Source organism: Gambusia affinis, linkage group LG07, assembly GCF_019740435.1.
Source record: "Gambusia affinis linkage group LG07, SWU_Gaff_1.0, whole genome shotgun sequence".
Taxonomy (NCBI): Eukaryota; Metazoa; Chordata; class Actinopteri; order Cyprinodontiformes; family Poeciliidae; genus Gambusia; species Gambusia affinis.
This window is the reverse complement of record NC_057874.1, coordinates 12,222,245-12,249,492: the sequence shown is the minus strand read 5'-3', so window position 1 is coordinate 12,249,492 and position 27,248 is coordinate 12,222,245. Positions and strand designations below refer to the sequence as shown.

General features: G+C 38.6%; 1 protein-coding gene across 3 annotated transcripts in view; it reads right to left on the bottom strand.

Moving 5' to 3' along the window:
- Positions 1–300: 300 nt before the first annotated feature.
- The window catches only part of arhgef25b (Rho guanine nucleotide exchange factor (GEF) 25b), a 31,065-nt gene continuing 4,117 nt past the window's right edge, over positions 301–27,248 (bottom strand). The window contains exons 3-18 of one of the 3 annotated variants that reach the window (XM_044123424.1): positions 26,020–26,358; positions 17,086–17,402; positions 16,914–17,000; positions 12,536–12,660; positions 11,279–11,345; positions 11,081–11,184; positions 10,908–10,977; positions 10,200–10,289; positions 9,987–10,079; positions 8,868–8,918; positions 8,705–8,782; positions 8,420–8,611; positions 8,158–8,338; positions 7,506–7,696; positions 7,281–7,421; positions 301–3,599 (exon numbers count right to left, since the gene is read on the bottom strand). In XM_044123424.1, coding sequence (XP_043979359.1) covers positions 3,495–3,599; positions 7,281–7,421; positions 7,506–7,696; positions 8,158–8,338; positions 8,420–8,611; positions 8,705–8,782; positions 8,868–8,918; positions 9,987–10,079; positions 10,200–10,289; positions 10,908–10,977; positions 11,081–11,184; positions 11,279–11,345; positions 12,536–12,660; positions 16,914–17,000; positions 17,086–17,402; positions 26,020–26,113 — 1,986 coding nt within the window. In that variant the 5' untranslated portion in view covers positions 26,114–26,358 and the 3' untranslated portion in view covers positions 301–3,494. Of the gene's footprint in view, positions 3,600–7,280; positions 7,422–7,505; positions 7,697–8,157; positions 8,339–8,419; positions 8,612–8,704; positions 8,783–8,867; positions 8,919–9,986; positions 10,080–10,199; positions 10,290–10,907; positions 10,978–11,080; positions 11,185–11,278; positions 11,346–12,535; positions 12,661–16,913; positions 17,001–17,085; positions 17,403–26,019; positions 26,787–27,248 lie in introns of those variants that run through there. The other 2 variants (XM_044123425.1, XM_044123423.1) reach the window with 2 other exon arrangements.

Below are 27,248 nucleotides of genomic sequence, written 5' to 3'. Positions count from 1 at the left end.
TTGCACTGATTTCTTGACGGATAGAAAACGCCATTTGTAAAAACATTTTGTTTTGACTGATTTTTTAAAAATATTTTTCACTATTCAGGATATTTTTCTCTTATGTTATTTATTTGTTTCTTGTTGGCAAACGTGTTATTTCTGATGACAAAGATTACAACATCAACAATACTGTCAGCTAAGACTTCTGCACAGTCCTGTTTTGTCTCATTTTAGAGTTTGTAACATAATTTGCCCACAAATTTGATCTTTCACAAAGCTGCATTTGTTGTCTTGACACAAATGTATTGTTTTATTTTCTTTAAACTGTCCCACCCATGCCTCTCAAAAAAAAAAAAAAAAAAAAAAAAAAAAAAACACACAAATATTGAAGTGGAAAGTTTTCTTTCACAGCATTATGAGCCATTTTCATTTCAAATGATATTAAATGTCAATAGAATAAAATTTGTTTTATAAATTTTTGACTGGTTTTAGGGTATGAGGATGTACTCCATCTTACAGCAGCCTTAACAGATGCTGTATTCGTACGCCTGCTGAGGATTTCCACACCAGCCTTAAAATAAATGGTGGTTAGGGAGATCATGTTACTGCGTGCTCTAGATTTATCACATGGAGGTTTGGAGATTTTTTTTGTTTTTTACATCTTGTGTGGTGTTAAAGTAAACCTGGATTATCATCCAGCTTGGTGTGTCAGGATTGCCAAAGATCAAGAATCTGCAACCTTTACAATCCAAAGAGCCATTTCTGACCCCAGTCCAGCGAAATAAAACCGGTTAAGAGCCGCAAATATTTTTTAAAGTATATTTAAAATCAACCGTTTTAGTTGGATTTTTTAAAGAGCTTTTTCTAAAAGATTTAGAAACATTTTCGTATATGGAATGTTAATATTTGCACATCGTTTCCAGCCTAAATCCATTTTTATTTAGATAGAATAAAATAAAATAAAAACGACTTTCATTTTTAGTGTTATTTGAGGAAATTAAACCCAATTTTTCCAGAAAAAAAAACAAAGAGAAAATATCTAAGTTTTATTATAGTGTCTATTTGTAGAACCTCAGTTGTTTATCGTTTGGTGTTGGTTGATTGGTAGCTAGATGGAGGCAGAAATACATAATTCATTCAATGAAATTAAACAAATCAAATAGTAAATGTCTTTAGTAAATAAACTATGTGAACAAGTCCTGTTTGTGCTGCACAAATCTGAGCAAATCTCTCATGATTTGAACTAAAATCACTAAACCTCTAAAAATGACACCAACAGATCCACAAAAGAAATCATGACATCCGTCTCCCCAGGGACAGCGTCCGTTTCCTCCTCAGGGGTTCCTCAAGCATTTGCAGCCCGTCTGTCACACAGTCTCCCACGCAGTGGGACATGCGTGGAAGACGGCCGGGAATCGCCTCCGGTTCCCAGAATTAAATTGTCTCTAGGGATGTAGAACGAAACCGAAGGAAAAATTTGTCGCATTAATTGTTTTTGTTCCAAAATTAAACATAGTAATAAAAAAAAAAAGAAAAGAAAAAATAATTCTAACAACAGCAACGTAATGTACATCCCAAGAGAAGGTATTGATACACAATTATTCCATTGTTAAAAAATAAAAACAGCTATGCTAAGAATAAAAAAAAAATAAAAAAAAAAGTATAATTTTTTTTTTTAAAAAGCATTTTGGGTCTGCAGCCTTGCAGAATCATACGGAGGCAGTGTGAGTTAATGAGTGCTGGTCTGACACTAAAACTGTACATGAGCAAAGAGCCTCGGCGACTGGATGCTACGAACATCGAAGACGACAAAACTCACTTTATATTGTGACCCATTACTATGATGGCTTTTAATGTAGCTATTTGATTTAGATTTTATGTAATACACCAAATCACAGTGCAACTGTGGATTGGAAGGAAAAGGATTCATGTCTTTTTCTACAAAACAAAAATTGAAAAACGGAAACCATGCTTTTGGATTCAGGCCCCTTTCCTCTGACACTCTTCAATAAAATCCAGTGCAACAGAGTTGCCTACAAAAGTCCATTAATTAATAATCAGCATCCCTCTGTGCATAATTCAGTCTGAATAAATGCAGTTGTTCTGGGAACGCCTCAATCGTTTGTTAGAGAGCACGAGTGAACAAACAAAAGAGGACGGCACATCTGCAGATCATGGCCGGTGTGATCTGCAGGTGTGAGATCACCGAGACTGGAGGAGTTGCTGAGATCAGCAACTCAGGTTGGAGACAGCAGGGAAACTATTGGTCAAGCATGCAACAAACCTGTTTGGAGATTTTCTTTCTTTCCGAAGAAAGTATAAGTATAATATAATAGGGTAGCAAAAAACTGACTGTTGAAATAAATTCACAGAGTTTGCAATGGATAGAGGACACAACATGTGGAGGAAGATATCACTCTGGATACATCATCATGGAACATGGTAGTGCTGGCATCATGCTGTGGAGAAGATTTTTATTTTATTTTTTTCAAAGAATCTTGTCAGATTTTACCCCCCAAACAATATGGATCTAAATATAAACCACAAAAAACGGCTGGAGTCCATAAAAGATTTAATACTGAGGTGGAAATTGATCCAAACGGAAGTATACAACCAGAGCCCCCATTAAATGGCCTCCACCAAAGCATTTTATGTGTCAAAATGGCCTAGTCAAAGTGAACATCATGTGTCCGTGATTTGGCCTCTTAAGATCCTAGTACATTGACATTTTTAGTGGTATAGTAGCAGATAAAGATGACTGAAAGACTGCAGAAAATGTCAAACATTTTAAATTTAAACATGAAACAAAAACAGGAAGTTAAATAAAAAAAGAAAAAAAAGAAACACACCTGAACAGCATTTCTGTTTTATACCTTTTTATCGGGACACAACATACAGTAACATACTGTTATGATCCCACACAATCTATTAACAAAGTGACAGCAACAGAGGATCACCTCAGTATAATCTTTGTTCCCTTTTTCCTCTTTCGGCTTGATTACACCACTGTGAGAGTTTCCAAATGTACTTATTCCAGATAACACTCACAATGGGAGGGCAAAAATAGTCCACTGAACAGAAAACACACACTATTTGCTAATCTGTGGGGAATGCACATATGGATTTGATCCCAGGCTTAAGCTGCAGGTTACGGATATATGACACAAAGCTGTGATCGCAACTCGGGAATTTCATATGTTGGTTCAGAGGGATGAAAGTTATAGTCATTAAAATACCCAGTGAAAAACAGGAGAGAAGAAGATTAAACATGTACGACATCAAGGAACATGAAAGACGCATCTGCAGTGAAATGAAGCATTTTTAAAAATGTCAGTCGTTGCTACCATTGTGATCTACTGTGTATGTCTATATGTGGTATAAGCACATAAACTCAGACACGTTCAGACACGGGTTATTTTATAAGGTTTTCCTGGCCATCCGGTGTGCAGCAGTGCGGGAGTCTCTCCTGTCAGACTCCAGACAGGTGAAATGAGTTCAAGCCTTAATGATGGTCAGTGCTGCTCGCTCTCCTCTAGCTGATCCAAGCTGTTTGGACGATGCGCTGGGAAGGACGCTCCACCACAAAACGCAATCGTCTGGAAACCGGCACCCACATCCTGAGAGGAAAAACACAAAAACATCCGTAAGAGACGTTGCCTTCCAAGATTTGATTTATTCATTTTTGACTAAACAAACTATTTTGCCAATGCACAACCATTTATGTGAGACCTGGTTTATGTGGTCAGAAATCAGCTTTATGTCCATCTGATAGATAAGGAAACGTCCACTGAGGTCTCGGTTTGCTCACGTTTTAATCAGATGTGCCTCATTAATTGCATGTTGCCCAGAGGGAACTAGGATGTAATATGAATCTCAGAGTGTAGATATCTTTCCAAGATGCTGAATTTCAGGCAGTTAAAGTGGAGAGACTGTTGAGAGTCGTCGTTATCGTTAAGCAGATGATCTGATTTGGATGTATTTACTGCCCAATTATTATTATTTAAGGCCCCTTCTCACTGCATTGAGACAACCCTAGTGTAGATTTTGCTAGATCTAAGCGAATTTGAACAACCTTTATTTCAGGGTGAAGCCATTCATGGTGCTGGAGAGCTTTTTTCAACTAGCCTATATGTGCAATTTGGAAGTGAACGCATTCCTCCCCATCCTGTGGGAAGACCAGGTCGTTGTGTCTCAGTGGAGAAAGAATGGGAAGCCGTTTTCCAACACTGTTTTAATTCTCTGCCACTCACCGTGTGACGAAGGGTATTACTGCCACCTAGTGGCTAAAGCTGATAACAGTTATATAAGTACATCCTCCTTTTTTAAAAGTACAATCAATACATTAAGAATAAATAGTTCTTATTTAAAGTAGAAATTTAATTAACACTTCAACCACGGGTAAATATAGACAAACATAATATTTAACTTTTTTTTTATATTCCTCTTTAAAAAAAAAAAAAGAAAAAGAAAACATCACAAGTTTAGTGTTTGGGTTTTTTAATCTGTCTTTCAGATCTTCTTAAAACAGATTCACTAGGAAGCTCTACTTTGGTGTTTGAAGAAGATGGAGTGACAGATTTGGATGGAGAAAGCGATTTATTATTTTCTCCAGACTTCTCTTCTGCTCCATGAGTTTCTTTAACAGTTTTCTGCGTTTCAAGCAAACTGCATCTGTCACGTCCGATGATTTGTCCTTCTTCGGTTCTTACTGTGAAAGATCGAGGTGCAACGTCTTGAAGAACTGCAGCTTTAGTAATCCCTCCACTAGGCTCTTCAAACCTGACAGTGTCGGTGCTGGTCAGAAGCGGAAGCTGCTTGGCTCTTCTGCCATGACCCGTGTTTGGGTGGAGGCTGCGTATCGCCCATCTCAGCTGTGTGCTGAGATGTTTTTTGGCTGCAAACAGAGCAGTGGTTGTCTGCTAAGAGCATTAAATTGATTTACTTGGAGGTTTGCCAGCCTGTGCTGTGGACGTGACGAGGTTGCAGCCGTGGCATTGGGGCTGTCCTGTTTCAAAATCTCAGAGGACACGTATTTAGCTGATGAGTCTTGAACAATCTGCTGCAAAGGCCTCGTTGAAATGGAGTCACTAATCAGTTAAACCACAACATTTGTGCTGTAGTCAAGCCGCTCTTTTCCACGACACAGGTGACTGAAGTATCTCCAGCACTTTTTGAGCCCTTAACATATTTTTTTCAAACAAACAATAAATAATAAGGCAGAAGGAAAACACATCAAAATCTGAAATATAAAGTGTTGGATGTGTAAATGAAATACATGCTGGTCTTTTAGCCAGATTTTTTTCCTTCCACTCAACCTCCTCTGTGAGCAATGAGCTATTTTTTGTAAAACCTGATCAACGGCTTTATATTCATCGGAGGTTTGACAAACAAACAAAAGAAAAACAACAACTCATATTAAACACTTTGGTTATTGTGTTAAGTGATGCATAAAGTTTCATCAACTAGGCTTTCTAAATGTGTAGCTAATGCTAAAAGATTCTAGTTTGAGGATGTAGATGAACAAATAGTGATCAGCATTCTGCTACCAGCTCTATTTGATCATCCATATTTGTCTAATTTATCCTGAGCTTCTCTGGCGTTGTATCCGAGAAAGATATTCAAACAAACAAACAAACAAAAAACAATTTAACCACTGCTGCTAAAGCTCCGTTGACATGGCGTCACTCTTCAGCTGAATCGTAACGTTTTGCCGCTCTTTCACACGACAGGTGATCGGAGTCTCTCACATCATGAAACCAGAGAGAAACATTTCTGTAACAACTCATGCAGGCGTGAAAGAACGGAAGGCTACATAGTTTATTCTGCACAAGTACGAGCAGATAAAAAGAAAAACAATGGCGGACCGTATGCTATGCTGTACTACTTAACATGAACAGTTTATCGCGATTTCTGATGAGGAATATATGTGTTACGTTCAGGGACGCCGTATAGGGGGGGAAAGTTAAGACAACTCTAAGGGCCCCTGACCGACAGGGGGCCCTCCACAATTTATTTATTTATTTTTTGTTCATAGAAATAAAAAAATAAAAAATTGGACCCTGCCAATTACAAACTGTTGGATGTTAAATTCATGAGCAGTAAACATTGTGCTAGTATCAGTATCGAACCAGAGAAAGCAAGGCAGATGTAAGCCTTTAAAATTGTGATGCTTTTTTTGGGTTAAATAGACTCAAAAAATGACAACAGCAGCTGCACAGGGGGGTGGGGGGGGGGCAACCTAATTTTTTGTCATGGGGCCCCAAGATTCCTGGCGGCGCCCCTGGTTACGTTTAGGAAACGGTTTACTATTTACTGTTTAATACAAGGTGGAAGCTAAAACTCAAAAGTGCATGCGTGTTCAATGGCATTCAAAAGTCGCAGTGCCATCTAGTGGCCTGGCATGACAACTACAGCAGTAATGTGTCTTGGCGGTGCTGTCTAAACGTGGAACGTTTTCCCAATCAACATCCGAAAGTATTGTTGGTTTCCTGACGGCAGGAAACCGACTCATGTAAACACACCATAAGACTCTTTAGAAATTCAAAAGGTTTGTTTTGTAACATTTGTTTAAAGTTGTCTTAATTGAAGTCTTTTTGAAAAACTGTGTGCATTAAAAGAAGAAGCTACGACCCAAATTTAACCAAAGTGCTTTACTTGTTGCTATATTTACCATACCACAAATTATGGTATTTTTCCACCAGACCATGACAGGCATGTTCTTTGTACTCAGACCGTTTTTAGGTACATGGGAAACTGTTCTACTCTCTTGCAGCTGTAGCACAATGGAAACACTGCAGATCCAAAAATACGAAGCCGGAGCCAAGAGGACAACAACAGGGCTGTGGACTCAGGCCAGATCAGCGTGCCTAATAAGTATTCTTCAATCAAGCTCTTGGTGGAAGTCTTAGCAACCGAGATAAAGCCAGCAGGTCTCTGTGTTTTCCATAAACTGAGTCGCTGAATGGCTGTGGCAACAAATTAGGCTGAACAGATTTATAAATCCAGAGAGAAGAAGAAAAAAAAACAGGAAACCAGACAAAGGCAGCTGGAGGAATATTTCCTCTATACATCAGTGATTGTGACTAAAGTCACAGATTACAGCTCTGCTAACATAATCCTCACTATTTAGCTGTTCAATAAATAAAAAGCGTTTTAGTATTAATCATGTGGTATAATCTAAGGGTTTGAAAAGCATTGTTGTAATAAGACTGAGTGATTTTCCTTCTTTCTTTCTCTCTTTTAGAAAGTGGCAGCCAGTCAATGCTGGATGCAAACTGTGCAGCAGAGGACTGACCTACCTTACAGCAGTGATGGCTGCAGGGCGACAGGGTGCTGAAGGTGCCACAATCGTGTTTCACCTCTGTGGACAAGCTGAGCTGCTGCTGGGAGGAAAACGGAGGGTGGGCGGCTCGAAGAGCCATCGCAGCCGCATTTGGGCCCTTAAACAGAAAGAGACATCTGGTAAAGATGGAGAGGCGGGTGATGAAGCAGTGCGCACAAATAAAACTGTGTGAAAGGATAACCTGCGACGTAGAGCTGAGCCGTGGTGAGTGCAGAGATGGCAGGGAGTTGTTGTAAAACAGCAGGCAGGGCTGGTGGCGCCGATCCATTGGTGACGAGGAGTTGCTTGGTTGCACACCTGCACACTTCACGCTCCTTCCTAAACTATTGGTTGTGTTTTCCCTGCGCTGGTACTCTATCGGCGACTGGAGGGCTGCAGAGGACAGGAAGAGTCGTCACATCGATCTGACTCACTGAATCCTAAATTAGGGGCGGAACGATACATCAGCCGGCCGATTTATCGTGTCGATTTCCTTAATTTTGGGAGATCGGTGACCGGCCGATTTTTACATGCGAAGCCGATCTTATCCACCGATGTTATCAACATTCGGCAAAGGTCTAAAAATCAACCTCTGTGCTTTTCTTTTCTCCCATGAGAGAGGACTGATTGACAAACCAACCCACCAGATCATGACCGCATGTTTGCCATTAACAATAGTCACCCCGTTGTTGCCAATTCAGCAACTTTCTTGATATATTGAGCAACATTTCAGACAAAAAAATCATATCGGCCAAAATTGGAATCGGTAAGTTAGGTTTATTTAAAAGATCGGCCAGAAAACTGCAATCGGTGCGCCCCTATCCTAAATCGATGCTATCGCAAAGCTGAGTTACCATTTAGAAAGTTCCTCTGAGTCTCCAGAATCTGGACCACATCATTGTACCAAGCTTGCTGTATTTCTGGAGACGAAGCATGCATGATGAAGCGGGTTACACTGCCGTCTGTCCCCCGGGAAGTCAGGACCAGACAGCTCGGATCCTCTTGAGGAGGCTCCTCTACACCCAAGCAGCTGACCTACAAAACACAAAGCTGCTAAATTAAAGGGGAAGAAGATAAAACATCCATGGATTCATTCAAATTAAACTCTTTCTTCACCTTGATGCTGTTTTTGAAGGTGTAGCCTGGCAGAGGGAAACCTTTTTTCTTCTCAATCGGCTCACTGAAGATGACCAGCAGCTCAAACAGGAAGACGCGTCTCTCCCGCGCTCTGGACACGAGGTTGCCGTCCTGCTCACTGACGGAGAAAGTGTCCTGCTGGAGCAGCTTCCCCTGAGCTGTAATCTTGCCCTAAAGCAGCAGCACATCCCACACACAGTCAGTTCGTCATATCTTAACTTTTTAAAATCCATCAAATATTATTTCAAAATGTAAAAGAAACACCTCAAAACCCTGTAGCCTTGCCACATTCATCATATCGTTACAGCGTTTTGGCACGAAACACGTCACCTCCACCGCTTTCTGATGGACGACATGGAATAAAAATATGAATCAAAATATGAAATGAAGAACAGCTATTTCTGCTGAGCAGAAACTGAGTCCAAACCTGAAGCTTCTCAACATCCCTTCCTGCTTTGCTGTAATATTTCAAAAAGTCCTGAAAGAGACAGAGAAAGGAGTTCATGTCTAGATTTTGAAATCGCATTTTTAAGTGTTGTCTTTGTATTTGAGGTCCAGGAAATATTTAACAGCATGAAGCAAAAACAAATAAAATTGTTATTACTTGGATAAACACATAATTGATTTTGAAATCAATTTTTCTGGCACATAACGAGCTTCTCAACATAAACAAACACTAAAAAAATGATGACTTATCTTCATCTTCTTAGTGAATTTCTCCATTGACTCTCCTTTCAACTATACACAGTTTGCCACATGTTGAAACACCATAATGTTCTCACCAGTAAAAGTCACTGTTTGTGTGTTTTTGTTTTCTTTTTTAAGGTGTGAAATGCAACGTCATCAAAACTCGGTGTGTGCAATGACAGTAATTTCAGGTCTAGTTTTTTTGTGTCCTCCAATTACATAAATAGATAAATGTATAATTTATTGTCCCCATTGGGAGAATTTGTCTTGGATAATGTGCGCTAAACAAAGTTGACACCATAATTATTTAATCGACTTTCCATAGATGTTCTGCAGCAACATGAGCTTCAACCGGCATTTCCTTCAGTAGAGGAGTCTTTTGCAGCAAGCAAAGATAGAAGCGATCGAGGTGAGGTGCACGACTCCATGTTTTCACGAAAAAAACAAAACTAAATTCAGGTCTTTCTGAATCTCTCCCGCTCTTTCCTTTCATCAATCAGGAGATGCACTTTTTGTGATTTCTTGGTAATGAGAAACATTTTTATAGAAGACCTAAATACTGGCAAGTTTCTAAATACTGACAGGTTTCAGGAGGTTTTCCATGCCTTTTTACTTCCTTACCCTTGATGTGGTCAAAATGTATTATCTGTGATTTTCTGTTGTATGACACAAAACCTCATTTATGGACTAATTTGTAAAAATAAAATAAAAAATTGGATACTTTTACTAAAGTATTACTGACCTTTGGTGTGAAGTTCATGTTGTTACCTCCTTCGAAATGTATTTTCAATACTTGTGTTTCCTCCCCCAAATAAAAACAAAAGGAGGAAGCAGTGTAAGACATGTGAAAACTCGTCACCTTTAGCAGCAGCTGATACTTCATGATCCTCTGGACGGGCTTGATCAGGAGATCATTGAGCTGCAGCCTGTGACCCAGCTGCTGCCGGAGATCCTGTCGACACGTAAATCAGAGCAAAATGTTTGGGCGTGCAGCTGAATACGCACTTTGTTGGAATCAGATAAACGTCCGTCTGGTGATAAGTTGAACAGTTCTCTCATGTTATGCTCTCACCTCAAAGTAGGTCTCGATGTACTCTGAGACGATATGTTCCGACTTGGGTTTGTTTTGGCAGTAAACCACGTACATGTGAAGTCGCCGCTCCTGCAGATTTAACATTGTCAGAGCCTCAAAAGTTTCCAAATATTGAGTTTCTGTGAGCAATCGAAGGCGGGAATGAAGAGGTGCTGAGCCAGTCTGGGTCTTGGTTTCCTCTGCGTTTAACTGTGTTCCTCACCAATGATTTTTAATATCAGTCCAGGAAATGAGCTTCATTAAAAATCTTCACTGGCTGACAAATAAATGTCTTATTAGCTGCAGCTTGCAAAGGGGAGCTAAGAAGGTAGAGCTTCACGTGCAAATGTTTCTTGTTCTTCCCTCATTAGTCATAAAAAAATTTTTTGCGTCTGCAAGGTAAAAATAAAATAAAATAGTAATTAATTTAAGTTCACAGTGAGCTGAAAATTGTTTATCTGCTCTGGTTTCTGAGTCTGGTGTCTGTGGATGATCTGTAATGCTGATTGCAGGCTTTGAGGGCTCTGTAGCCAAACTACAGCGATTATAAGATCCCTTTGTTCTGCAGCTGCAGCTGAATAAACCTGGAAAAAAAAAACCATCTGCAAGGCAGCTGTCTGAGATGACTGAACAAGCCTCCAACCTAATGGAAAATATGCAGGAAACACTTCTCATTCACACTTTTGTGTGTTTTTCTTTTAGACTTACATGTTTGATAAAGAGCTGGGCCAGGCTGTCTGGATCACTGACACATTTTTCCAACTCTCCCAGGAAATAGCTGCAAAGCACAGTCATGTTTTCAGGCAGGACACACAGCGTTGAAGAAGACATGACACATTTTGAGTGATTGTTTAGAGTCAAAGCGAGCAGGAGGGCCTCACTCCTTGTGCCAGTCGTAGATCTGGTGGATGTTTCCAAAGACAATCCTGTCCTTTCCTCTCATGTCCTCTGGGACGCCCTGGTTGGACATCATGGTCATGTAGCCCTGAACAAGCAGGCATTTCAGTTCACAGTCACGAATTTTAAAAAGTGTTTATCAGATCAGCTCACTGCAGTCGGTACTTTAGAAGGAGACAAACCTGAACGATGAGTCCGAGATCTTCAACGTATAACCTCTCCGTCTCTATCAGCTCTGTCAGGACGTATCTGGGTCAGAATTAGGAGGCACACAGAAATACGACTGCTTACAAACTGGAAAAAAAACAAGAATTTACACTTGATGAATTAATGAATTGCTCTAAATAATGAACTTATAATTTTGCTTCATTAGTTAAAAATGTTGTGCAATGTCTACGCTTTCCTTATGCGATAGTTAGTGTTGTTGCTATGGTTACAACATGTTTATAAAACAGGATCTTGCAGATGGTTTACGTCTGAACATAATGGAAATATCTGGGTGGAACACTTAAACTGAATTTTTAAACAATTAAACTGGCAAATAGGATCACAAGTAACTATTTAAGCTGGTGCTTTGACACAAATGTAATAATTCAATGAATTAACGTGTAAAATATGCATGGTGAACACATTTGAACAATAAATATATTTGGCTCTATAATTTGCCTAAATGTAAGGTGAACATAAAAAAATTTAAAAAAGTAAATAAACTTTTTATATGATATTTGAGTTGAACAATTCAATTTTAGGTTTTTGTTTTCAAGATAAAAAAAAAATAAAATGCAGTTTACTTTTCTTCAAACAAGTTTGTGAAATCTCCCTTTAACTCATTGTTGAATGAGGAGCTGCAAATCAAAAACCAGATTCTGAAAAAATATGTTTCTACTTTCTTTCTGTGTGAATCATCGTGCAACATGGAGACGTTTACCACTGAACATCATCATTCCTGAAAATATTGACACCTAACTTGTGCCGCCCCCTACTAGGATGCTGCCCTGGGTGATGAGCCTTTTCACCCAGGTAGTCACTGACTTGCGGCCATTTAAATTAAAATTTATGTTACAAAAATATGGTTTGGAAATAGGAACATAACGGTTCCTTTTTTTCTTCTAGTTATGCTGCATGAATTGTGAAATAAACGAAGATCCTGAAGAGATGTTTTGACCCTGCAGTGAGTTTGTTCTTTTTCACTTTACGGTTAGGAACTGAAGCACAAATAAACCGCTTCACTTTCTTTTATGTTTTATTAAGTTTACTGTCCATTTTAAGAATTAAGTAAACCAAAAACCTTCATTTAAATGTCTAAATTGCTCACTTCATCATCGACTAAATAACCTTTTTTCCCTTTTGCCTTCAAATAGATACTGAAGGGAAAATTAAACCATATATTTTACATCAAATTGTAACATCAGCTTAGACAGAAAGAGCTCAGGACTCACAGGCTCTTCTCCAGGGCGAGTTTTTTCTCCTCCTCGCTGTTGACTGCAGCACATGAAGGACATGGCGAGTCTTCAGCCACACAGCTCTCCTCCGCTTGCAGAGTGTTGACCTCGGATATTTGACTCTGAAACGCAACAGCAAGACGAAACAGATTTTAAGAAACGTTAAATAAACAATGCCAGGAGGTTGTCTGACTCTGTGAGGTGGTGAAAGTTTTGTGCTTGGAGTTTAATTTTGAGCCAGAAAACTGGTTACAGCTTGGAGAAACATCAGTAGGAGAACCACAATATGCACCAAAAGTCAACATAATACACAATAAATAGCACATTTAAAAGGGTAATTACTTCAACTGGAATGATAAATAAATATTTTTATCACATTTTTATGCTAAAGTGGTGGTATTATGTAGCTTCCAGGCACATCCTGAATTTTTATAGCACAATTAAATAACTATGTAATCTTCAGTTACTATAAAAATGCTTTATATATCAAACATGGGTTAAAGAAAATTTGTACTTTTCAACTTAAAACCTTGAAATTGGGCCTCTGTCTCTTTAAGGACCTCCTACTCTTTCCAAAGCTCTGCCTTCAGCACATCATCACAACAATGCCGCTCTTAAAAATGTTAATCTGAGATTTTCACCTACTTCATACAAAGTAGTTTGTCTGATGAGCTCAGCAGATGCACACTTAAACCAGGTGTTTGCTAACTGTTGCTGCCACTAGTCTGGAGGAGCTGAGTGGGGAAGGAGTGCCGGAGACTCCAGCTACAAGGGGGAGCTTTGTGGAAATATGCGCCGCTTTTTCAGACCGAATGTTTAGGCACCCCTGAATGGTTGCCACGGGAGATTCAACGATTTCTCAATCATGCATGTTAGAATCAAGGCAACACGTTGAGGGAATAACATCATAGCATGATATAAAGCCCAAAAAGTTGATTTTACATAAATTTATGTGAAATTCTCTTCAAATTTGTATTTATATTGGAAGAAAAAGTTAATATAAAATGTGGGATATACATATTTCTAGACAACCTTACTGATCAAATTGGAAAAAAGAAACAGGGTAGCAGAGTCCCTTAAAAAATAACCTTTACTATCCCACAGAGAGGAAATTCAGGATAATGGTTTAAGAAGCACTGAAATAAGTGAGGATCTTATTTTTTTAAGTTAAAATATTTTATGCTTGGACATGGATGAAAAATATCCTGTCCTGAGTGAATTTATCGCAGCTCAAGCATTCAGAAAGTAATTTTTCATCGTTGCAACAATGCAGAAAGCAGTGTGTCTGAATGTCGTCGGCAGACGTGTCAACTCCTGCTTAATCAACTTTTATCTCCAGCTGGGAATCATCTCTGCAACGCAACTCAGAGTAACCTTAGAGTTAATGAGCAGCTTTTATTAATGCTGCACGCAGGATGGGTGATGATGTGCTGCTTGTCAAGTCATATAACAGATACCAGGGTCACTGACCCAGGCACAGACACTGGTTATATAACAAATACCCCTCCTCACCTAAAAGCACCACGCTCTAATGTGAAAATGACTGTAATCCTCTTGACGTGATTTAGTCTCAACACATTTTGTCCTCTGCCTCAGTGCGGCAGATCTCTAATCTCTCTGCAGAACTGATCATATTTGTAGGTCAACAAAGCACTTCATGTTTATCCAGAGACACTTTTTCTTTCCTCTCTGGGTTTACGATTCACTGCTGAAGGGTATTTTTAAGGCAAAATGTTTTTTTTTTGTTTATTCTCTTCACTGCTGAATTAGATGGAACAGCTAAAACCACTCTGATGTCTCTCTGACCTCCTGTGAGCCGTACGACCTTTGGGTTAGCTCGGTTTAGCAGAAAGATGTAAACTCTCCACAGATGTTGAAAACGTTTAGCTGGAAGAATACACTTCTTTATGTAAGTGGATGGAAAGAAAGATGAATGTAACTGTGTTGGGATGTAATTAGCAAGCCACAGATGTGCCACTGGAAGTGTTTATCTGCAGCGGCTGCTCGTCCTGTTTCCCATTCATGTTACAAAGAATACCACAAATGTTTCTGTCTAACACTCATAAAGACAGGAAACAGAACATTTTCTGTACATTTCTAAGTGTTGCAACCAGCTAACACTTTTGTGGCAAATAGTTTGGTCTCTACCGGTTTAGGTATAAATATTAGTGTGTTACAATAACCTGGTGAAACTGCTTTTCTTTTTTTATACAGATTAAACCAGCTACGTCTGAATAACCGTGCCAGGTTTCCCCCCCCCAAAACACATTTTGTCCAGTGAAAGGTAGATAAGACAGAGTTGAGTCAGGAAGATCAGAACACAAATGAATGTGTGATGGACTGAAATTTCAGAGGTACATTTTCTCTTTTGAGTTGCATTTACTCTTTTTGTCTGTATTGCTTTGCCAGCAGTTTGGGCTAAAGATATTAATGTCTGGTCTGATGTAGTGGTCAGATGCGACCAGCATCAACTTCCTCCTCAGAGCGACGTGTCTGGCTCTTCCATTAAACTATTCCCCTTCTTCAGGTATGATTTTATGTACGGCTATAAATTAGTTTATTAACTTATGGAAAGCTTGTGAGTATATTTTTGACACTCCGAATGTTGACACGCTCTGTTGTTAGCGCCTTTGTTAGCTACCATACTGTTGTTTCAAGTTTGGTATCATTGTGTATGTTTGTAAGCTAGCTCAGACAATACAAGCTGCAGCAGAAGCGACGTGTCTGGCTCTTTCATTAAAATGTTCTCCTTCTTCAGGGATTTTGCATACAAACACTGGTGGATATTTCCTTTCTCTTCCAATTATTTACAGTATTTTGTGTTTGTATACTTCGAAAAATAGTTTAACTGCAAATACAACATCAATATTTTATCAATCTAAGCTTTCTCCGTCTGAGGAGAAAACATGTATTTAACCTTCTAACGTTCTGTTGAATATTTAGCAGCAATTATGAAACTTGATCTTTCTGGCTGGAAAACTCCCAGACATCCTCAGACCTGATTCTCACCCCGCCTCTGGGATTCTTCCCCTCTTGGTGTAAAGGTGCCATCTTCACTCCCTAACTTCACCCTGTTTCACGCTGTTAAAGGCTGCTTGACAAGCTGATTACTCCCAGATGCTGTCTACAGAAGCACACATGATTGATTTCACTCCTCTGTGTAGATTAAACACTACACCGGTCGATGTTGCAGAGGCCTGTGTGGGAGTACGCACATCAGCCATGTAGCAACTTCTTTGGCACCACTAATGAAAGTCAAATGATGTGTACAAATGAATCTCTTTTCATTTGCTGCAACATCGTAGCATTAAAGAGGACCTATAGTTCTTCCCCGAATAGGTTATTGTATGTCGAAAAACATGTTTATAAATTTTCTTTTTTTCAACAAAATAATTCTCAGATAATGAGATTTTAGTCTGCTTAGTTCTGCCTTTCAGAGCTGTTTCAGAGCCTCTTGTCACTTTAAATCCAAGTAATTTGCTGCTGGCCACATTCCACAACTCAACATTTACACGCGCTCATAAAAATAGCTGCAAACAGATACGCAATTTTACAATCCTACATCTCTGACCCAAAACGAAGTGAAGCCTCCTGCGCAACCAAGAAGAACGCAGCAAGTGACAAAACACTTGTCTCTTCCAGCAATCTTTGTACAGTAGTAAAACCAGCTTACTAAACATCCTGGGACTCAGCTTGGGTTGCTAGGTGACAGGTTTAGCTCGGCTGAGGTTGCTAGGTAACGGCACAGTGCAAGCCAATTGGGATTCAAAATTTGGGAGGATTTTGAAACAGCTCATTTTCCTGACACCAAAACACATTTTGCCAAAACTCGTGTGGTTTTTAAAGCACTTGGGTTGTTTTAGAAGCAGAATAGACCAAAACTGATGTATGAAAACATGCTAAATGTTAAATTTGGATTAACACCAAGTATCTAGAAACAAGTAATCAGTAGTTGCTGCACAAACAACATAGAAAAGGGAGAAAAAGTGTCACTTGTGCTCTCTTCAAACAAGAGAAGAATTTTTTCATTTAGATTTTTGCTTCCTCTTTGCTTAAGGGTAGATTTAGCAAACTAACATTGTTCCAAATAAATATTAATTTGGTTGTGCAACCATAAATAAAGTATCATACCAGGTATCCTTAACTGAATAAATACAATGAACATGTCATTCCCTCTGATTCTGATGAGCAAACAGCACAATAAATTCAGCTCTGTTTAATACTTCTTTATTTTCTGCAGATGGATATGTTTTATGCTTAAAATGGCCAAAATTAGTACTTTGTTGGCAGATATTATAATGATTGTTATTACATTACTGGTTGCTAAAAGCTGCTAATGCTAATTAAAGGAAGAGTAGGGCAGGTTAGCACTTACTGGGCTGTGTGAGTCGTCCAGAAGGTCACATAAGTAGCTCTGACGGGACATCAGGGACGGAGACGTCGCTGTGGGACTTTTCCAGTCCTGCAAACAAAATGAGCAGCTTTAGAGGCAGTAAAAACAAAAACAAAAAACATACCTGTAAGCGGGGTTTCCATCAGGTTCGCACCGTGTTTTCAGAGGACAGTATGGTGTAGTTATTGTGCACTTCCAGTGAACTTTGCCGAGTCTCACTGTGCAAAAAAGGCTTTTGCTTTCCCTCTGCCTTGAAACTCCGCTTCTCGGCTTTCCCCGTTCCTCCTCTGGGGTCAGAGCTCAGCTTCCGCACCGGGTTGGTGAGCCACTTTTTCAGGGCGCTGACCGGGTGCCGGGATGCTCCAGACGGGGAGTGAGAGCAGGGGCTGGTGCTCCCTGAGGCCTGGTGGGGCAGAGATCCCGCAGACGGAGCAACGCTGCCTTCACTGCACGCCACAGAGTACGACTCCGCTGCAGGGGGAGACAACAGGAGATGTTACAGACAGATCACTGCTGCACAAAAATGTTCATCAATTTCCTGCGCTAAGTCCAGAAATGTAACTTCAGTAAGTGGAGCTGCGGGAGTAAGGGCTTTGACTGAAATAAAAATAATACAGAAATAATATCTCCTCTCACAAGCAAGAAAGAAACAATTATTTTTGTTTGCTTTAGCAACACATTTATTTTTTCCAAAATGTATGACATCAGAGTTTAACACCCTAAGAAAAGGGAAAGAAAAAATAAACAAAGAAAGAAACAAATATGGGAAGAAAGGAAGAAGGCAAACAAGAAAGAAAACAAAGAAGCATGCAGGAGTTTTTGTAGTTTTACAACAAATTTACTTTTCAAAGAATGACGTGAGTTTATATCCTAAGAAACAGAGAGAGATAGAATGAGAGAAAGAGAGAAAGAAAGAGAGAAAGAATTAAAGAAAGAAAGAAAGAAAGAAAGAAAGAAAGAAAGAAGGAAGGAAAAAATGAATAAGCAAAGAAACTAATAAAACAGGAAACTGACTAAGAAATCACACAAGGAAGAATGAGAAGAAAGGAGGGAATGAGGAAAGGAAATTAAGAAAAGGGGGAATAGTTACTTACTACATATTCTGTATACTGGAATACTTTAATACATTTTAATTTTAGGATTTTCCAAACATTGAAACCAAACGCGTCACATCTGCACCGAACGCCTTCCGTCTCCATCGTCCATCTTTCCTGTCCAACCAAAGTCATTCAAGAGTTTTATATTTTACATTTGTTCTTCTTTCCAGAGGCCCTCAGTCACTTTTAACACAATTATAAAAGTTGTAATCATAACGAGAAACTTTCAAGAAGCCATTAGAAAAGCGGGTCAACCATTTACACAAACTACTTGAAACAGCAAGTATAAACACACCAGACTGACTGCAGCAAATCATGTATTGTTTTTATTCGTCCTGCAAAGTTTACTGTCCCATTTATTTGAATGAAACGAGATTTAACATCCCAACAATAGAGGAATATGTAAATATAAAAGTAACTGTCAAAGGAGCATGTTTCTTTTTTTTTTTTTTTTCATTTCTTTGATTAAAGCCATTTGATCAAAATCACATAAAACTAATTGTTCTATTTTTTTGCAATGAATCTCAGCTTTTTTGGGAGGAAGATGGGGAACAGAAACTTTGTCCTTTAATTCCCATGGAGAGAAATTAATGCTGAAAGGATTCATGTTCATTCATCTTTGTTTTGCAGCACTTTCTTGATCCAGAACTGTAAACAACCTAATAGAAATAAGATATTAAATGGTTTCCAGAACTGAGCACTAATCCGTCTATCTATCATTCCATCTTTCCAAAATGTCAAAAAAAAAAAAACCTGAATGTCCTATTTAGTTCCAGATAAATTTAGTAGTTTTACGAGTCAAAACCTGTGTAAGTACAGTGGAGGTTTTACAGCAGAATAAAATATTACACAAGATGTAACAATAGAAGAATAAGAAGGCCAAGTTAAACTTTGACCTTACAATAGAGGGTGATGGAGACAAAAAAAATTAAGAGACTCACTGAGGTTTGGCTTCTTACGCACATCTTCATCTGTTGAAACCTACGCTACTTCACCTGACATTATTTAAAGCAGGAAGGAAAATTCAACCTTCATGCTTTTCACACAAAAAGTTTCAAGAACTGTTAAAAAGATGAACAGCTGCAAAACACACGCTGATGAAAACAAACATGTCATTTGATGGCAAATAACCAGAGAACAATAAACAAAAATTTGGACAAAGATTAAACCCGAGGAACCGTGGGAACAAAATCTAATGAGAAAACAACAGCACTCGGGAATCTCTGGAGAATATTAATGTTTAAAGCATTGCAGGTGTGCTGAATATAAAGAAAAACCTGTTGCGACAGCAAAACAGGAAGTAGAACAGGAAAAACTCCAAGAGGGAAGTAAAGTTCACAGAGAAAAAAAACTAACAAACATGAGGCAGAGGCAATAAAACATAACAGAATATACATTTTTACTCACTTTTGAAATGTATCTCTACTGCTTTTTACACAACTGTACATTTTATTAGTTCATGAAACAGATTTTGGTTTAGAAACTTTTAAAAAGGAACGGCTGCAAACAACGATTCCTCCAGTTTTAATTTTCCCAACTGAATAACAAATACTTGTGATCCTTACAGCTGCTCCAGTTTAACATTTCCACTCATTATTAAGTAGCAATTTAATTCTACATGAATAACTATAAAGTAAATATGCTATTGTAAATCATCTTTAAATTAAACAAATATTTTAATGATTGTTTCAGGACCAAATCCATGTTTTTATTTTTATTATAATACGCATTAGAGGCTCAAAAGCCCAACTTTGAGTAACACTGCCTCTCAGGACAAAACATGACAAAGATAACTTCAATTTGTGTTCAAGCAGAAACAAACAAACTTTATCCTAATCCACAGAAAGAGTGTTTATTGACAGACACAGTGACACCAGGCTCCTCGTTTTGCACAGCTAAAAATACATGAAGCACAAACCCATGGTGAAACCTGCTGCACTTACATTTTATGACACTTTGCAATGGAGCAATGATGGAAAGAAAAAGATTGCAGTTAATGTTATAAAAGCTGAGAGTCTCATCTCTGCAAAGACGCAATAAGTAAATAAACAGACATGCTTTAGTCCTGGACAGAAACAACCATACATTCTCTCTGTGTGCACCTTAATCCGTCCGTTTCTGATTAAAATCACATCTACACAAACAAGAAAGAGTCACACAGGACAAATTGTTATTCAAACACACAATCAGATCTAAGGTCAACTTAAAGAGTAGTGAACCCAGCATGAATATTGTGGACTGGAGCTGGAGTACCCAGAGAGAACCCAGGCATGCACAGGGAGAACAGGTGAGGTTTGAATCCAGCTTCTTCTCACTGCAAGGCAACAACGTTGCTTTAATGTGCATTCCTTCTGTGATTCAATTATTTATCACAACATGAAAGATCAGACAAATTTATGGTAAGTTAAAATGTTTCTTGGACGCTCTGTCTTTAATTTCCATCTGCAGTCTTAAGACAATACACAAGCTTTGTTATCATTTCATATTCTGTATCAATTTGTTGTATTTTGTTTCATCTTTTTGGATAATAAAACGTTGCATTGATAGAGGAGGAGGAATGCTGCCCTGGAGCAAGAAGGTTCAAATTCCAGCCTGCATGACGTCTGCATGTCTTTTCTGTGACTGTGTGAGATCTTTCTTATGTTGGGTTGATTCACTTCTCTAAATTCTCCTCAGGAGCGAGAATCTGCTCTTCCTGTCCAGGTTGTTTCCCGCCTCCCTGTGTCAGCTGGAACCCGGTACCACCGACCCAGCTGAGAGGAGCCGGTTCACACCGTGGACGGATGCATGAGCTGAAGTAAACATGTGGCTCTCTCCAGATACTCAAATAATATTTCCAAAAACACATGAAAGTAAATGAGACACAACTTTAAAAGGCTAAAAAGAAACATTTTTGTTCTAAGAACAGTAAAAAAAAAACAACATTTCTGTACTGTCATTCAAACCTTTTGAAAAGCAGGGAACAAAGATAGTCGATTTTCTGTAACTGTTTCTAAAATAAAGATGATTTTCTTTATTTTCTAAGGACTCTTTATATTTAGTCAAAGATAAAATGTAATTCCCAGCCTCATCCTGTCGGCGAGTCAAAGGTAAATTGAAGTCGTCTGACTTTGTTTTGCTATTTTTCCACTAAATTTCCTCCTTACATTGTTTGACCCCATATTCTCCTTCAGTTCCCCTGTTGTTGTCATGCATGTGCACGGAAACACTTGTCTGGAAATTATTGCACTTGATACTCATGTTGACAACAAAAAATATTTAAAAAATATAGTTTATGAGATTCATAAAATCTTAAAAAGATGAAATAATTTGCCTAAGAAAAACATTGTTTCTCATAATATGTTAACACTTTTTGGTTTTGCCTTAGAAGCAGAAAGCATCTTTCTGACTATTACAGAAGTTTTATTTCCCATCTTCTGATCTGATCGCTGTGACGGTCGGCAGCGTCATTTGAACACAGCTGGAGCTGCACTTCAATCAGCATCATGATGTTTGAGCTCTAAACACGATGAAAGCTCTGCACATTTCACATGCTAGCCCCACATTAGTGTTACATATGCAGCTGTAGGGTGGATTATGGTTAGGGCTTGATAACATGCAAATACTGATGGATGCAATTGTTATTATTGCCACGTCACAGTAATAATGATACTGTCATCACAAAAACCACAAATCAGGAACTCTCTCCAGTCGCGTTTTTACTACTGAGAGGGTTTAAGAAAACGTTCATCTGGGAACGACGCTGCAAACTTTGTCTCATCCTGCTGGATCACCGTCAACCAGACAAGGTTTACTCGTAAACCACAGAAGGAAATTGTTTGCTATAATTACATCAACAATGTCATAATGGGATATGTGGGCTGAAAAGACAAGGTTTTTCTTTTAAAGTTCTTGTTAGATTTTTATAACGCTACGCTTTATTGTTGCACAACAAATATCTGCAACCTGACTATCTGTGTCCCTAATTCAACGAATTACAGCTGCTGTAGTTTCTGATCCAGACTGTTTGGCTTTTTCCTGCGGTGCCTTACAACACACACCTTGAACTTTTCCACATTTTGTCGCGTTGAAACCACAAAGTTCAGTTACACAAATTAGCGCATTATCATGAAGTGAAAGAAAAACAAATCATGTGTTTTTAGATAACATTTAAGACCAAACTTCACCATGAAAGACAAGAAAGACAGTAGAATCGGGTTAGAAAATAATATTCCAAAATCGATAGGTCATATGGGAGAATGCATTGGTCATGCTCTCCTTTAGAGAGAGCAGTAAGAAGAAATAAAGTCTTAATAATTCTCGTTTAGTAGTTAGTTTAATGTCAGCGACAAAAAACATGCGGAAGAATGCCGAAAGTTAACCTAAAAGCAAAATGCTGTGTGTGGAGAAAATGAAGCTTCCCATTATCCTGAACACACCATCCCAGCAGTGAAGCATGGTGGCGGCAGCATCATACTGTGGGGAAACTACAGAGCAGCAGATTGGAGTTGATAGAGCCAAAGCATGAAAAGGTCGTTCTGCAGTAATTGACTCGGGTCCAGAAAATTAGAAACAAAGTGCTTTTTTCCTTCCACTTTACAATGTATTGGCCTATTACATAAAATCTGATCAAAACATATTAACATTTTGGACATAATGTATATGAAAACATTCAAGTGGTGTGAAATGTTTTGGAAGCGAAAGGAGTCTGTTTCCATCCATTCTGTCTGGTTTGGTTACAGCTAAGCATCAGTGACTAATAAAGAGCTCAGAGACGAACGATGAAGCAACGTTGCATTAGTAGCTGCTGTTTCACCTCCTCTCCTCTCAGTAAGCTAAGCTAGCTCTAGATACTCAAGTTTGGATGCTGCTTGTTTTTGAGTATTTTATTTACGTTAAATCATATCTATTCTTTTTCATGAATCCTTTGAAGTTCAAGTAATGCACAGCAGATAACGCTGTAATGGCTTTCATGCAACATGCATGAAGTCTAAACTTCTTTTGTTTCTGAATGAATTTCACCTCAGAGGACCTCACAGTTATAAATTTAGAGTTGTATTCATGTCTGATTTAGCAGGAGAACCATCACAAAAGTGTGAGATATTTAACTTGATGCTATTTAATCAGAGTGAATCTGTGTGTCTGTATTTACTCCATCACACACGGGAAACAATGACTTGGCTCTTACTGGTGAACTCGATGAATCAGAGCTGGGAGTCAAACTGGTGATGTGCGGTGACTCAGGGAAACTATTTCAATGGAAGTCCAACTACTCTGCATCTGGAGGCGTTTCTCTTATAAATAGTAACGGCATGAGTTACCAGTGAAAAACTAAAACAATCTCAGATCGCTGGCAGAGAAGGGAACACCTAGAAAGTTACAACGCAGCAGAAGTTTTACGGAGATAACAAACTCACTCGCTCGAAGACAATAAGCACAAGTTCTTGATTCTAGGATTGCGTTCTTCCAAAACGCAACAAGCTCATCAAACAGACCCGCAAACATTTCAACTCTTCAACCCAGAGGTGAAAAAGCTCGGGGCCATTTTCATTTTCACATCTCACATGTTGCAAGACGGAGCTCTGTAATCTCCCCCCATGAACAACTGGAACAACAGAGGATTTAACGCTCAGAGCCAGAGAAAGACAATTGTCTACGTGTGCGCATGTTTTCAGCTGTCTGTGCTGCGCTGGAGTATTAAAGCATTTGGAAAATCACTTTCTGTGCAGAATGGCGCTCAAACAGGCCATAATATGAGATAAACATGAGCTTGCAATGTATAAAATATCCCCTTGTTTGCAAATGTTTTCACTGAACCTTGAGGTTATTGTTTTGCTGGGGGTGTTTAAATCCACTTTTTTTAGGCGGGGTGTATCTACCCACAGTGACTCACCGCATCCTAGATTCGGTGATTAGAAGATATTTATCAAAAAAAAGTTGCAGCTCAGACGTGGAAGTGCAGACTTTTTCTGCTGTGGCTCGGAAAACTGAATTAATCCATGACTTTAGTCTGACTGTCATTATTTTTTGTATTCTTCCAGAGTTGCGTAAACGTCGCACTAAACGCCTTCATCCTGTCGTTTCATGTTTTGCAGAAACGACGTGTTTAGAGTTCATCGCTGCTTTTTATGGCAACAGATTGAAGCATGTGGTTCGCTGGCACCAAAATGAACATTAGACATTGTCCACTTGGCACAACATGGTGGTGTCAGTATCATGCTGTGGGTTGGGTTTTTTTCAGGAAAGTTGTTTGAAGAATCACTCTGGTTTAAAATCTTTCACTTAAATATGGAAACATCTAGCTGTAACTTGGCAAAATATATTTAAAAAAATGCATATGTAAAAAAGAATAAAAACAAAATATTTTACATTCCAGTGTAAAACAGTATATCATTAGTCTTCTCATCTTATTTGAAATGACATTATTTCAGCAGTTTTCTTAATCAGTTGTATGATCTATTAGTTTGACATCAAACTGGTTTAAGAGTTATGGATTTTTTTAAAAACGCACATGAAGAAAGAATCACAGTTTTTTCCTGAACGTGAGCTTGTTTTCAGGATGCCTTGTTTTCCTCAAGAAAATAAAAGTCAAACTCATCGAAGTTTGTTGATTCTCTTCGAGTTACAAGCTGAGGTCTGATTTCGAAGGAAAATTACTCCACAACTTCCCGACAGTAGAAAAGCTTCTCTCCCGGAGGCCGACATGTTGTGATGCAATCGGCCAGACGCAGGATTTCAAAACGGCGGCAGCAGGGAGAGCAAAGCGAGCGCGAACATCCAGAGCAGAAAGGACCAAAAAGAAAGAGAAGCTCAGGTCAATGTGAAGTAGACTAAACTGTGAACCTGAACCGAGTCTGCCAGAGAAAAGAAAACATCTGTACAACATGTGGAGGAACTGTGACTGAAGGAAGTCAGAGAAGAAGAGAAAAACAGAAGAAGAGATAAACGGAGACATCAGTTTGTTTGGAATGCAGAAGAAATGCCTCAATAGACCAAATCACCCACGTTCAAAACAAATCTAAAATTAGAAATGACCCAAAGGTTTAAAGGCCCAGCGATTAATCACAAACAAGAAAAGCATCCTGTGAGGATTTTCAGACTTTTCAAGGAATGATGACTATTTTTTTCTTTATTTTATCACATTCCAGCAGGATTTTATACATTTGAAGAACAATTTTAAAAAACTCCATAATTTCTAGGATTTTTAGAGCAGTTTGTCTACAAGGACACAAGCTGAGTTATTAAATTTAAGTATGTCCTGTTAAAAATAATGCAACACAATCTATTTTGGTTACAGTTAATGGACTTAAACAATCAGGCTTTTAAAACTTAACCCTAAACATTTTAACACGCACTTCAAAAACACTTTTCTTGTTGTTATTTTGATTAGATAAATTCATTTAAAATGTTGTATTTCTAAATAGGATTAATTTTAATTAAAAGATTCAAGCTCTGAGAGAAGAAATTTAATTGTTAGCCCCTTTTTTAAATATTTTTTTTCGAGCACCACTTCCTCTCCACTTTTGACCTAATTGTTATGAAATCCGAACGTGTTTTCTGATGCAGCTGAAAATAACTGCACTTTAAATACACCCTGTCAGATTAAATAGTCCTTCTTGGTCATTTCATTTACAGCTTGTGATTCGCAGCTCACAGACGTCTGGAGGTTTACAAAATCAAACTAAGCAGTGAAATATTTAGTTTCTCCTCCCACATGATGTCAAATTAGAGCTAAACGCCGTTCATGATGATGGAGTGGAGAAGCATCAACAGCTTCAGTCTCTCATTGTTTTTCTGTGACTCGATTTAGAGCAGTGAAGCTGCTCTGTGAACCCAGAAAGTCACTGTTTCTGTACAAAATGAGACTTTTTGATCTTAGAACGAGTAAGTGAATGGATTAAACATTCCTAATCTGTGATATGTGGATGAATTGGACTTATTTTTACTCTAAGAAATAACTTGAGTCCATCTCCAAAGACTGAGATAGTTTTGGCATTGACTTATTTACGTACCTCTACTTCTGGCAAAGCAGCAGCCGCATTGACTGAGAAGTTTTCTGAACAGATGCTGACATCCGCAGCCTCGCTGGTGGTGACCCCCTCTCATGGTGGTCCGCTCGCGCTGCTCCACTCGACACCATCAGACACAAACACGAGCCCGCAGACACACACACACACACACTCTGTTCCCACGGTGATCCCACGGGGGACATGAGAGGAAAAGTGTGCAGAGAGCTTTCCACTCACATTCCAAATGTGACGAGGGAGAAAATTGCTGAAATATAACGGCAGTCTCATCCCATGGTACGACAGAGGCAGAGGGATGCTCCTGACTTTGGATCAGAACCGTCTCTGTGTAGTGAGACAGATCATGAGTGGGGCAGAGAGAGAGAGAGAGAGAGAGAGAAAGGGAGCGAGGCAGGAAAGAGGAGGAGGAGCTGCGATGGGAGGCAAGCTGTACTGCTGGGCCAGCATCTGGTTCCAAACTGGTTCCTCTCTGCCTTTATTAACTCAATTTTTATATTCAGAAAAAGAATAAGCAATTAGTTATAATTAATTAATTACTACTGAATAAATAACTTCAGATTTTCAAATGAAAATCCAAAATCTGTGGCATGCACATGCATTTGACTGCATTTAGAAACACATTGCTCATCTGGAAACTGAAATATTCTCCTTAAAATTAGTCAGATTGGATGAATTACAGCTCTGGAAAAATAGAAGAGACCACTTAAAATGATCAGTTTCCCTGAGTTGACTTTTTATAGGAGAATGTTTGAGTAAAATGAACATTGTTCTTTTATTCTATGAACTACTGACAACATGTCTCTGAAATTACAAGCAAACATTTTTTGTATTTATCTACAGAAAAACAGAAATGGTCAAAATATCTAAAAGATGCAGTTAAGTTTCATCCATTTTCCCACTAACCTTTAAATTGTCTTTGTTTGACCTTATGAGCTGTTTTTAACAACAGTGTCTTTAATGCTGTTGTATGTCTTGATCTTAGGATTTAACACAGAAAACACAGAAATGATTGTTTTTGTATGTAAAAAATGAAATATTTGAAAATACTGAACTCATTTGATTTCTGTTTAATTTTCCAATACAGAACATTGCATTATCTTGTGTATGATTGATGATACAAACAAACTTATCCTGCAAAAAACTTGAGGTGTCGCCATGGATCCGAACCTCAGTTTTAAAAAAAAAATCACCTGAAATGTGAAACTAAATCCATC